The sequence below is a fragment of the Hydra vulgaris genome, chromosome 05 (assembly GCF_038396675.1).
Source record: "Hydra vulgaris chromosome 05, alternate assembly HydraT2T_AEP".
In the NCBI taxonomy this organism is placed as follows: domain Eukaryota; kingdom Metazoa; phylum Cnidaria; class Hydrozoa; order Anthoathecata; family Hydridae; genus Hydra; species Hydra vulgaris.
The window spans coordinates 18,844,157-18,858,622 of record NC_088924.1 but is presented as its reverse complement, the minus strand read 5'-3'; the positions used below and the strand labels follow the sequence as shown (position 1 = coordinate 18,858,622).

Here is a 14,466-nt window from a genome sequence, read left to right as displayed (position 1 = left end):
TAAATGAAAAAAAATCATACAAGGCAGCAAATTTATAATAGTTTAGCAGGTTAATTTAATTATTGGAATCGTTGCGTAGTGGTTAGTTCTGGCTTCTGAAACAGGAGCCAGAAGCCAGCTCTGGCTATATTTACATCATTGGTAATAAAAAAGGCGTGAACTTCCTGGTTAAATTCTATTCTGCAGTGCTCATTGATAACCTCCCCCCCCCCCCAAATAAAAAAAAAGCCCCAAAGGACTACTTAAACCTAAAGTTACTTTGTTAATATTGATTTTACCATTCCTTTTTACATGTAAGCATAACAACCATAAGGTTAGATCAATAATATTATTTTTGTTATACAATTATAATATATTTAACATGAAATAACATAAAAAGCATAACTTAAATAAAAAATTGTATTTAAAAAACTATATCCGTTCAATCCTTAAACTGAATAAATTTATATTATTTCAGATAATGATAATCCTTATCATTCATAAAAACTCACTGATGGACAAATAACAAGCATTAAATTAACTTTCACTGATGAAAATGAAACAAACATTAAATTATTTAGTACTGACGGGAATGTAACAAACATTAAACTAACTAGCACTGTTGAGACTGTAACAAGCATTAAATTAACTAGCATTGATGAGACTGTAACAAGCATTAAATTAACTAGCATTGATGAGACTGTAACAAGCATTAAATTAATTGATGAGACTGTAACAAACATTAAATCATCACTAATGGGAATGTAACAAGCATTAAATTAACTAACACTGATGGGACTGTAACTATAATTAAAAGATTTTTGCTCATATTGCGAGGATAGTTTTTAACTCATCAATTATTATCCTTTATTTGTAAAATTTAATTTTACAAATTCAGTTTCACCTGCATACAAAAAGTTTAAGCCAATATAATTATTAGGATGTAGCAGAAACATACTTTTTTTTTCAGAACACCTCTCTCTTATTTCCTATTCTCTTAAGAATCCTGAGGCTAAAAACAAATGCAAAAAAAGATTTGTTTTTAAATATTGACATCTTTAATATTTGAAAAACTCAATTTTTAAAAAATAAATGTTCATTACATCAATATTTAATTAATCTAAAGTTTGGAACTTGATCCTCACTACATCCCTTGTAGTATTACGCTCAACTTGTTTCTCTTGACAAACAAAGCAGCAGCCAAAAACCTAATTTAGGTAATTAATAAACTTGAGGAGATTATCAGGTTTGATTGGAAAGAGCTACAGTTTGGATCTAGTAAAAATTGAGTAGTAGGCACTGGAGGTTGGCAAGAGGGCATTTACCACAGAGATAATTAACTTGGGGTTCTACAAAATGCTCTGACAAGGTCTCTTCTAGATACAATTTAAGTATACTAATAAAAAACTTTGTTTTAGGAAGCAATTGATTTTTAAATACTTTTTTATTTATTTAATAATAATAAACAATTCTTTGGGTTTATGGCAGATGATATACTCCTGCTGAACCTGAGGAAACGAATGAGGAAAAGAAAATGATGATGAAGGAAATAACATTTTTTTATTTCTACGTGCTATGGGCTCTGGTTCTTAAAATCCAATATGGGTTTATTAGTAGTGGTAGTAGTTTCTTAGTTTTTTGTTTAAAAAAAGTTTTTGGTATTTTTAGACTTAAGAGAATGAGAAAAAGTTCGCCATCCCATCTAAAATCTGCCAAATCACATCTAACATCAACACCATTATAGCAACCATCATAGTAACCATTATAGCAACAAATTAAGTCAACATTAAAATCAATAGCAAGAAACATCGATCAGTTAAATGCAAGTAATAGGTTTATACTTAACTACACATTATGGTGATGAAAAATTTAAACGTGTTTGACTTATGTTTTTTTTTTTTTTTTTTTTTTTTTTTTGTTCTTTTTATTACAATCTGAATAAAACTCATGTTACATGTTAAAATAAATCGTTAAAATATATTATATAAATACTAAAATATATATATATTTTTTAATATAAAGAACGCGGAGACTCGCAGAAGACTACTAGGTCTTGTCATCGAGAACCGCTAGAACGTTAAATACAATAAAATAAAGTTACAAGATAAAAACTCTTGACTTGACAAAAATAAAAATATCGTTAGTGGTCAAATATATTCAAAACTAAAATATAAAGCTATCTTATGAAGCCATCAAAACCAAGCATTCAAAAATAAAGAAATATGTCATCAATTTTAAAAATTATTTCTTTTAGTTTTTTTTTAAATACTGGATAACTCCATTCATGAGTAAAATCAAAATTTTTTAAGACTATTTTGTTCCATATAAATGCTCCACGCAATGGAATGCAAGATTTGCCGATATTTGTTTCACATTTTGGTTGTCGTATAAAATTATTATTTCGGAGTATATATTTGTTTTTTTCTTTACATGAATATAAATCACTAAAAGAAACTGGACATACATTAATTTTACATTTAAACATAAAACAAAGAACGTTGAAAATATTAACCTCATAAATATTAAGAATGTTCATGTTAAATAAAAGAGGCTTTGCATGAGTAAAACGATCTTTTAAATTTATAAGACGTGCTACATGCTTCTGTTGACAATGGAGAGGTTTTAACTTACTTTTTTGCGTACTCCCCCACGCGACATTGTCATAACTAATATGTTAAACACTTTGTATTTTTTATCATTTTTTTCAGGTTGAATTGCTTTGCTTTTAAAATTTCATATGTTAATATTTTTCAAACTGTCACAAATCAAAAAAAAAAAAAAAAAATCATGAAAGTTCAAAAGCTACTTGAGCAACAATTGATACCAGCTGGTTTTCTAAACACCAACAACTTTAAAAAATCATTTATTCTAGAATTAACAGTGTTCCTCTTTTCACAGTGAAAAATACAAGTTTTTTTTTTGTTTTTTTGTTCTGTGTCAAAATTATTTTTTTTGTAAGTTTTATTAACAACTAAGCTCAGGGGTGGCGCCAGCATTTTTTGGCCTTCGAGATATCTAACTTTCAGAAATGGAGAAAAACTCCAAAAATTTTTATGTTTATACTTATGTCAATTAAAAAAACAAAGGATGCTTTGCAAAAAGTTGCAATGATTTTAGCTTGGGAACAAAAAGCCCAAAAATTTTAGTCCTCCTTGCCCCAAACGTGAGAGCAACAAGTTGATAAAATATTATTTGTACTATTTTCAACTAGACTTATAGTCATCGATAAATTTTAAATTTCATAGTAAAATATTTAGCGTTCAAAAAATATGACCATATAAAGTTTAAACCCCCTCAATTTAAGGGGTTGCAAAGTTTATATGGTCATAATTTTTGAACGCTGAGAAATTATACTATAAAACTAAAAATTTTTCCATGAATATAAGTCTAGCTGAAAAAAGTACAAAAAATATTTCATCAACTTGTTGCTCTCACGTTTGGGGAAGGAGGGGGGCTAAAATTTTAGGGCTTTTTTGTTCCCAGGCTACAATCATCGCAACTTTTTGCAAAGCATCCTTATTTGGCATAAGTATAAACATATAAATGTTTAGAGTTTGCTCCATTTCTGGAAGTTAGATATCTCGAAGACCAAAAAATACTGGCGCCACCCCTGACTGAGCTAAATAGTTTATTAGATATATTTTATTAATGTAAATAATAAATTTATTTTATAAAAACTGGTTTGTTTGCCTAACACTAAGATGCTCTTCATCAGTGCTCTAAATACACCATTAACAATTTTAAAATTGACTCAATGATTGGTTTATTAGATTTTAAAGTTCTTGTGAAAATCTTACTAATCAATTTCATCTTATACATATGGTTTGGTTTTATGTTGCATTTTTATAAACCTTTTTTTTATAAACCTCTAAACTTATAAAGTTTTCTATTCATTCTAACTCATTTGCTTTCTCTTAAATGTAACAGGAAAATTCTCTTACCCAGAACAGGAAAAACCCAGCGAATATAATGTTGCAATAGTTTACAAATTGTATGATGTCAGATATTACCATAAATAATGGGAAAAATTTGGACAAACTGCCGTTAAAAGCATTTCAAAATTTGGAATAAAAATTTTGATTATTACTAATTATACTAATTAATTACTAATATATTTGATTATTACTTAAATTTTAACTATTTTACAAAAAAAGAAACATTTTTTCATAAATAAGTTTTTGAAATGGTATTCACAAACTTGAATTTGCAAGAAGTAATATAAGATAAAAAGTAAATACAAAAAGTAAAATATGATAAAAAAAATTTATAGTAATGATGCAGACTAAGTAGAGAACTTGAAAAGTGTTTCAGTTTTGCATAAAATAGTTATAGCATCATACTGTTCGCTATTTATATTAGTATTAGTCTAAATTAAATTACGCTTACAAAAATAGACAGAACTTAGTTGAAGTGAAACGTGATAATTTTGTATAAACTTTATTAGTTTATACTTTTTAATGTTAACTTTATTTGTTTATACTTTATATTTTACATTTGTTTTAATTAATGTATAATTTTCCGAGTTCCTTAATAACACAAACACATAGTGCTATTGACACATATTTAAAACAGGTTTTATGGCGGAGGAGGTACAATTGTACCTCCTCCGCCATAAAACCTTTTTTGTACCTCCATAAAACCTCTTTTGTGCGTGCTTTTTCAACATAACTTGAGAGGTAAAGTAGATATTACACTTTTTACAGATTCTATCAGCTAGGCTAGACTGAATTGATGGACAAAACGCATCATACGGCAAAATTGGAAATCCTTCGGCAGTACGAGGATGAATACTTTTAATGTTTGATGCGATGAGCATAAAGACGGATGATGGAAACAATTCTTTTGCTCCTTCTGAGACATCTACTGCTTTGAGCCCGTCTCTCGTTTGGTTGATAGAGACAGGTGGCGGAAGAAGTCTTGCTTTAATTATAGTAAAGTAAGAGCTTCTAATAGTCCGACAACAAGAACGGTTTTCACATTTCACAATTTGAGTAAAATATTGACTTGTACGAAGCAAAAACAAAGTTCTGTTTTTCTAAATTTCCATCGATTGTTCTGCCTGATTTCAAAAGATATGTTGGTTATTACAGGTTAAAAATTATATTAATATTTTTACAAATTAACTTTTGTCAATGTAACTACCTTGAGAATCAAGATGAGTCCCGTAATGCTTGTGCGAATCACCCCAGATAATTCTTTATTTAGAGGTGCCATTCATCGCTCAGCTCTGTTGCATGCACTGCGGCCTGGAACGTTCGTCACGATGAAAAGAGCGTCAAGGTTATTCTTCAAGAAATGGTGAATCCCGATTTCAATTACTTTCTGGTATCTTGAATTTTCTTTGGGTCCTACATCAACGCTAAACACAACGATAGGCTTAACCATATTAGTTTGAGGATCTCTGGTAATAGAGTCGAATTCTTTGATATCAAAGAGCCGCTGAAAGTCTAATCCATGAGCGAAGGCGGTCGAGGATGCGTGTTTTCCTGATCAAACATCAATGTAGGTAGGTCCAGAATAAGTAACAGCATTTTTTTTTCAAAGACCATCTTTTTTGATCGTAATTCCACCGTATACAGATGGTATAAGCTTGTGTTTAGCAGCCACGACCCAGTCGTGGTCCGGGAGAGTTACCCGGTATTCCAAATGCATCAACAACGGCACCTGTTTTTCGGCTGCTGTGATTTTAATTGGCACTCTAGCCTTGTTGTCTTGGCTAATGAAACACACTTCATCTGGTCCTAAAATAGAACAAATTTCTTCCACAATTTTTATAGTTGAACTGCAAAAGAGTCCGTCAACATGTTTTAAATGAGATTCATTCTGAGGACTGATCAATCTAAAAGGGACTTTTTTGACGTCCCTTTTGCCTTCTAATGTTCCGTAACTTCTCGGAAGTAGACGAGTATAGAGAGCGCTCTTGCTGTTTGCAAATCCAATTTTGTTTATCTCGGATGTCAATTCGTCGAGAGTTTTAATGCTCTAAATAATAAAGAAATATATTTGGATATAATTAATTTTTTTACAGAAAACGGGACTTATTTTGTAAATTATTTTCAAATCAAATCTTGAAATTAGTTGTTAACATTTCAAGGATATTTACAATAGTACAAGTAATAATTAAGAGTAAAATTCTAACAAATACAATATTAACAAACATAGCTAAGGTATCATTACGCGAAGAACCTCTGACCGACGTCTTTCATCAGCGGACGAACCATGGAGAGCAATACTCATAATCGCCTTCAAAAGATGAGATTGATCTACTTCTAATGATGGTCGACTAGGTTTCTTCCAGATTTCCTCCATTCTAACTTTTTCCAGGTCTCTAGTTTTCTTCTGTTGAGCTTGATCATAATTTTTTTTGGCCAGTTTTTTACATAGATGAGCTAGTTTCTTCTTTTTCTTTTTCAAATCATCCTCTTCAGCTTCAGCAATGAACCCACTTCTCTTTCTAGTCTTCAGTCCAGCAACTTCACAATTTAAAGCTGCAATCTCAGAATTGAGTCAATTTTGAGCCACTGTTCTTGCATTTTTTTGATTTTTCGTGGTCAACAAACTCAAAGTTAATGCACTTTGTTGATCATCAATAACAGATCGCTCATTGGTGGGCTCAACAAACTGTGAGGATTTCTTGTCAAATTCAAATGGAGTATACGTGGGGGCAGACAGTTTTGAAGTATTGGCCCAAAATGATAATTGCTTGCTCTTAAACTTTATTGCCTTTTCATTAAATAAATTGATTAAATACATTACTCTTGATTCAAGATACTTACGCACTAGTTTCTCTTCTTTTAATGAATTCCATGTAGTATGGACTTCTTTCTGGATATTAGCCTTTTTTTTATCGGGATGAGCATTTCCATACGAGATATAATCAATAATAAATATGGATTTCCATATCCATATTTTAATATTGATCTATTAGTATTGTTTACATCACAATAAGAATAATGTTCATCGTTAGCGCAAGCTTTTTAAAAGAGTTTCTTCAACCCGCTAGGGAGAAATTAGCGTTTCGAACTTTCAATAGACTTTATGTGTTTGCATTGCATCACGTTTTACTTTTATGAGTTTACTTTGAACCACATAGTATAATCCGCCAGGGAGCGAATAACGATAGTGAATATTATATACCAAGAGTTAATATTTCATAATTTGATTCGCAGTCAAATGGTAATATATTAATAAAACGATAGTAATTTTTATTTTGCGTTAGTAGTTGTTATTTATTTAATGTCTCTGGGAAACTTATTATATTAATTTATAATATTATATTATAAATAATTTAATAAAATATAATATCAAACTCCTCACATTTAATAATAATTTCCCAACAAACAAAACAACATTTCTATACCATTTAGTAGCTGTACATACCGCTAAAATCTGCTCAATAAAGCTAAAAAAATAATTTAAATTGACATCATTTTGGCCTGGACATCCCCCTCCCGATTGTCAATTAGTGTCTTACTTTCCAGCACTCCCTCCCCCCCCCCCCCTTATACTTACTGACATCGTTTATGGATGACCCCTAAGTTGACAAAATTTTCACGGGGTAAGTTGGCTCATAGCAAATTGAAAAAAATTTTTTTTTAGGTTTTTTTTCACAGATAAAAAGTGGGATACTGTTTTGGCTGTTATACGTACTAATATTTAGTGCCAGCTAAAACTAATATTAAATTTTTGGTTTAAATTTGTTGCTAAAATTAATAGTAAAAAAATTTCTATTAAATTTACACTTAATAGTACATTACCAATCATTTTTATAGTTTGCGCCAACTTACCCCGTGGTGGGGTAAGTTGGCGCAATTTTTTTTATTTTTTGAGGGCCTGGGAAAGCCCCAAGAATTTTTTTTTTGTAAATGAATGCAAATTTTATCAGTTACCCAATTTCATACTATTTGAGACTACACTTTAACATTTTCAAAAATATGTGTTGTTAGGGCTACAGAGCTCATAGAGTAAAAACCGAGCCAACTAGCCCCGGTCTCCCCTATATTTTATGCAGACTATATTTGTTTTACATATTCATTTAAATCATCCGTTCATTTCTTCCATTCCTCCGTTTTAAATATATATAAAAAAAGTAAGTATAATTATGTGAATATTTAGATACACGATTCCGCAAGTCTAAAAAGAGGAAATGCTGTCATGCTGTCAAAATTTTTATTTGTTTCGGTCAAGTTTCCTAAATGTCTCATGTTTATGTAAAACAAATGAATGTTTTTCTATACGATTATCTTTAATATACGGTTTAGTATGTTTTTTTTATCAATGAAAAAGGGTAGTATTTTATTTATCCAATTATCCACAAACCGTGTGGAAATTAGCGGGAAACTTTTAATTATACTTTAAATGACGTCTCAAATATTCAATTAAAAAAAAACTTATGTAAATAATTGTATTTAATATATTTTATTATTATTTTTTTAATTTTCTATATACCTAATAACCCTCTTTATAACGTCTGTGTAGCTATATAACAAAAAGTTTTTAAACTTTATAATCAATACATTCAAAACTCGCAAAAAAAAAGTTGAGTTACGAATAAAGTTTTGATTTCAGTCAAAAATGAGTAATATCTTTTAAATTTAAATCCTTAAAAGATAAGTATAATGTAAATAGTAGTGGTTGCAAACAGTTTCCAGTTTGACCTATGATATGACTGGTTATATCTTAGATATAACCAGGTTTATGCTGCGTCTCGCAATTTTTGACAAATTAGGACAACTACCCCAAATGGCATGCCTACAAAAATAATATTTGTGCAAAAAAGCGTTTAAACTTTTAATTTTTTGCATTAGCAAAAATGCTGGCGCAGTGCTGTGGATGATCAAAACAACAAATTTTGAGACGCGGCCAACAAGGGTTAAGGGTACGACTCTCTTAAGGTAATATATTTTGGATTTTGATATTTTATCTGAAAGTTTTATATGTTTTAACTACTATTGCCGTTTAATTATAACTATATTTATTTATTATTTATACTTTTTAAAGCTTCATACAATAATAATAATAATAATAATAATAATAACAACAATAATAATAATAATAATAATCAATGCGTACATAAATTGACTGATATGGCCCTAGTCGCAGTGTTGTTATATACATCGACTGACTTTAATAGGTATGGGTGAAATGGTGTGTATATATATTCTTTTTTGCACTCCTATAGTTTGATATAAAGTTGTATAAATTAACAGTGAATGAACAAACAAATAATCCCCGAAGAAATATATTCAGTTTTTGATAAATATATTATTTAAATAACTTCTTTAGCAATAAGTAAGTGTTGTGGTGCAGGTTATGTTTACATTATAATATTTTATGCTTGTGTATATTAACTATTATTGTTGTTTAATAATTATTATATGCATTTTTATTTAATAATTAAAAAAACAACTAATTATTTTTTTATTGGCTGTACCATTAATTAAAGCCGTAGACGTATACGTTAATCGACTAAAATTAAATTAAATTTTTAAAAAGTCATTCCCAATGAAAATGAAGTCAATCATGGCGATTTTTTTTGATTGATTTTCTCCCACTTGCTTTGGTTCACGAGATTTTCAGATACGGATGTAACGAAAACAGTTTATTTTTACGCGCCAAGTAAATCAATTTTTTCCGAATAACGAATTGAAAAATTTAAAATGGTTTCTGAATCATCTTTTTACCGATAAAGTAACCTACTATCAAACTCGTGGATAGACTCGATCCATCATGCATCTTATGATCTAAAATTTCACACACGGGTTCATAATGTGTATATCTAGGATCCCAGTTTACAACGTATACCTTCTGATGACTAATGTCGTAAATATATATGTATTTCATTTAAAAACAGTGATTTTTATGTCTGTTTTGCTTAAAACTACTATTTAACTGCAATTTAGACATATACACTCAAACCTCTTTTTGTGCGGTAGATAGGGACCGCATAAAAGAAAACGCATTAAAAAAATCACATAAAACTTCAGGAGTACCTATAAAAAATAGTTTTCAAAACAATATTAAAAACATTTAATTTATGCCGTTAGATAAAAAATATTTGCTTTAGAAAAAACACATACAAGCATTTTTAAATATTTTATTTACCTTCGTAGTCTGATAATGTAACGCAATTTGTGGTTGCGTGTTCATAACAGTAACTATATAATGACGTATGTACTTACATATTACACATTTTAATCGTTGAGATTGAAATTACTGTGCGTTCAAAAATTAAATTATATGAGATCGCACAAAAAAAATCGCATAAAACAAAACGCACAAATAAAGTATCGCATAAAATAAGACCGCATAAAAAGTGGCTTGAGTGTAGTTGTAAACTGGAATTTGAGATCCAAATGAAATTTATCTTTATAAGTAATAGCATTGATAGTTAAGGAAACCGTCATTTAGTCTATCCAGCTGATTATTTCTAGTTATTGTACTAGTTTTTTAAATAAATTAAATTTCAATATCTATATAACTTTTTTCGATTTTATAAAAAAACGCATGATATATGTTTACACTTTAATAAAAATTAAAAAAAAAAATACATAAATTTATATTTATAGCCCTAATTCAATGCTAAAGAAGGTAATATTTTTGCAACTTTTCATGAAAATTTAAAAATTGCAGACGTTTTAGACCAAAATTGTATTTCTTCAAAAAAAGCTTTGTGAATTTTTAAGGCAAAAAAATCGCCATGAATTCCAATTTTTGTTAAATTGGAATAGCCGCAGTCAAGTGTTTTAGGCATTTTAGGCACTCCTTTAACAAATATAAAAAGGTTTTATAGATTTGAAACTTGAAAAAAAAAGAAACAAAAATTTTGCGTCACATAACTGAATATCCCCCTCTCCCCTGTAACAAAATTGGTAAACTTCCTCCCCCCCCCCCCTCCTTCTTCAAACGCGTGACGTAATTTGTGGGCGAACTCAAATACTATATTTATTTTAGTATATCACATAATGCATTTTTACAGAAACCTCTTGACGCGAAAGTTTTTTTACAAATAAATCATTTTTTTTAACAATGCATTAAACGCCATTCCGTTGATAAAACCTCGATTAAACTAAAAGCATTTTTTCTTTAAACTCAGCTTTTTAATTGTTTTTTTAATTTTCTTTAATCTTTTCAGTTATAACTCTTAAATGTTTTTATGCCATAGATGAATTTATTCAATTAACAAATAACTTGCGTTTTTTAGTCTAATTTGAATCATCATCAGACAAATAAGGCTAAACGTTTTCAGAAAAATAGGGCAAAACGTTACCGAATAATGTTCTATTCGATATTATATTTTCAGTAAACTAACTGTTGACAAGACCTCGTTTTAGGTAGTATTATTAAATTTTATGATAGCGTTTTATATAACTTGTCAATAAATACATTAGACTACTGATATCTCGAACCTCCAATAGCTCGAACTTCCAGTAAGTACCCTTGAGTTCCGATAACTTAAACATTTACAATATTAAAGAATATCTTGATAACTCATACATTCTCAACTTAAAATATTTACTTAGTCTCTAACTCTAGAAAATTCTATACTCTATAAACAAACAATATAACTTGAACTATTTTCTTGGTCTTATTGGAGGTTTTTGAGAAAAATTCGAAAATAATGTTTTAATGCTAGATAATCCAAACATAATGCTTTATTAATAATAATAAACCATTGATTTTTTTGTTTCTTTGTTTAGGAGTCCTTGTAGATTCCTTACCTCATCTCATTTGTGATAGATGTTCAACAAAATAATCATGCAATGGTACTTGGAAGGTATAGACTATCAGAAAAACAGACCCCATACAAACTATAATCTTATGATGAAAATGCATTGCAGCTACGCTACTAAGGTGTCCAGGCTGAGGAGGAATCAGAGAAAATTCAAAGATCTGATCAACCTGAGGAGGCTAAGGAGCTCTTGATGGACTTATGTATAATGTATACTATCACCTAGATTCTTATATGTAAATAAAAAATTATGTTAATAAAGTTCAATTTTATTGAGCATTATATGTTTATATTCGCAATATCATAGAAATTAAGTACATATAATAAAAATAAAGAAAATACCGTGTTGACAACCCGTGACCACACCTTCTGGAGACCAAATATGCTCAAATTTAAACTCCCCAACCTCAATTACAGCTGTATTTAGACATACAGCTGTTCCATCTAAAAAAAAAAAAAAAAACTGTTGGAAAATTTCAGAACCACCCTTGACCACCCGTAAAATGTTTATTTGAGCGGTCATGACTACTCCAAACTTAAAATGGAGCTCTAAAATGAAATTCTTGGCCCCAAAAACCCCAATAAACATGTATCATATGTCTATATCGAACACATAAATAGTTTTGCCATTTTTAGATAATTCTGGCCCACTGTGCATTGTAGCTAGTTACAACATAACGAGAAATCTGTAGTTAGCCGATGGCTACATATTGCCGCTTTGTAACTAGAGATATTTTTACATTGATAAGAACGTATTTTTAGTTTTGTTGCTATCTATATATTTGTATATTTATATATTTGTTTTTAAATAAAACTACAAAAATAATAAGAGTAATAAAAAAATCTAACCCACAAAAAAAGAAAGAAAAAAGTTTGTTATTACTAGAAATCTGGCCTTTTATTATATTTAACGCGGTACCATCATAATAATAATTTATTCAGTTTCAATAAAAACGCAGTACCTTAGGAACATTTCATACTTTTGTTTGTTAAATAACAGTAGTGTTGTCATTAACAACAATATATTTATTATAACACAAATAAGAATTATTAAAGTTGCAAAAAAACACAAATTTAAAAAATTTTAAATGTACCTCTAAACGTATTAGCTTTTAAGCTTGTAAGCTCAATAATATGTTTCTATAAAAACATATTTTTGGTCTTTTCAAAAATGACCATATGCAAACTTCGCAGGGTGTAACCTTTTGATTGATTGCTGTTGAATCCGTTAAAGTAAAAAATGTTTTTTTGAAACCAATTAATAGATTGACGTCAACACAAATGCAGTTAATGTATGTATTTAAAAGTATTTTTAGAAACTACTAATATATTTTTTACAATTTTGATGAATTTAGTTTTATTTGGGAATGGATAAAAAAAATGAAAACGAAAGCCAAGGTTTAAAGGAAAATGCTGCTTTTTTGCTTCCTGACCGTGGAAATTTAGATGATCCAAGTATAAAATGGCGATCAGGAAAACCCGATTATACACGTGCCAATTCAGAGTTTTTTAAAGGAAAAACAATGAACCATTCAGAAGGATCTATTGAAAAGTTTGTTGAAGACTTAGTCAAAACCTGGGAAATGGAATGTTCTCATAAAATCGATTTTCAACAATGGAGCACGGTAAACCACGAAACATATTGCATAAGTGCTAATGGTGGGAAAAAGTTTTCAGGTGAAGAAAACCTTACAGAAGGAAACTACAATGTGCTGTTAAACGTTTGCAATCCTGAATTTTATGATTCCAAAAAAGAAAATTTTGAAAGCTCCCACGTTCTATTTAGAAGTTGTTTTAATAACTCTTTTCCTTGGGAGCTTTTGAAAGTATTCTCAGGTCCACCCAAAGTTGTGTTTACATGGAGACATTGGGGTACTTTTTCTGGTACGTTTATGGAACAAAATGGCGACAACAAATTGTATGAAATGTATGGTTTTTGTATAGTAAAGGTCAACCGAGACATAAAAATTGAAAGCATTGAAGTGTATTACAAACCAGATGATTTTTTCCAAGCATTGTTAGAAAAAAACGCTACTCTATCAGGAACAAATTCACTATTTGGAAATGGTTGTCCCTTTGCTTTTCATGGGTGACAAATATCAAATATAAATTTTATTATTTAATGAGCTTTTTATGTTTGAAATTTTTATTTTATTTGCAACTCGATTTTTTTTTATTAAAATTCTTTCAGTATTGGGTCTGGGAATGTTGATGAGTATTTTTTATGGGTATTTTTATGCAGTGAACCAATAAAAAACTTATTAACCTTTTAAAAGTATATTTGAATGTTTTTTTATTGTTACGACTATTTAATATTTTTTATGATATAGACCACGTTGTGCTATAAGTTTATTTACTTAATTTACGAGGGTTTTCAGGAAGACTCTTTTAGTATGCCAAAAAATATATTCAGATTTTTAAAATAGTTTTATTCTTCAAATTCAAATTTCAAAAAAACTCAAGTTTTTGTTTTTAGGTTTTCGATTGCCAATCATACATGAATCATTAATTTTTAAATGAGATAACACTGTAATACAAACAAAACACTATTATTGTATTAGCTTATAAAACATGGTTGTATTTGCTTTTAAACTCAAAAACTGTTTTGTTCTTAAATTAAAGTTTATATATGAATCAGACCGTGTGAATTGCAATGACAAACCTAATTGTAATAACTTATAATTTTTCTAAAAAAACAACAACAGAGTAATTCAACCAGCATTTGGATTGTATAATCATTATTAGGAAATAGTAAC

The 14,466-nt window shown here is 29.2% G+C and overlaps 1 protein-coding gene across 1 annotated transcript; it reads left to right on the top strand.

The window, feature by feature from the left end:
* The first annotated feature begins 13,034 nt into the window (after nt 1–13,034).
* Nucleotides 13,035–14,133, top strand: LOC136080662 (uncharacterized). Its single transcript, XM_065797601.1, has one exon. It carries the CDS (start codon nt 13,078–13,080, stop codon nt 13,801–13,803), a length of 726 nt encoding a protein of 241 aa, XP_065653673.1. The 5' UTR covers nt 13,035–13,077; the 3' UTR covers nt 13,804–14,133.
* Nucleotides 14,134–14,466: the final 333 nt, after the last annotated feature.

What these genes read in the sequence shown, in the direction of transcription:
- LOC136080662 (XM_065797601.1), top strand. Translation starts at nt 13,078, where the DNA reads ATGGATAAAAAAAATGAAAACGAAAGCCAAGGTTTAAAGGAAAATGCT.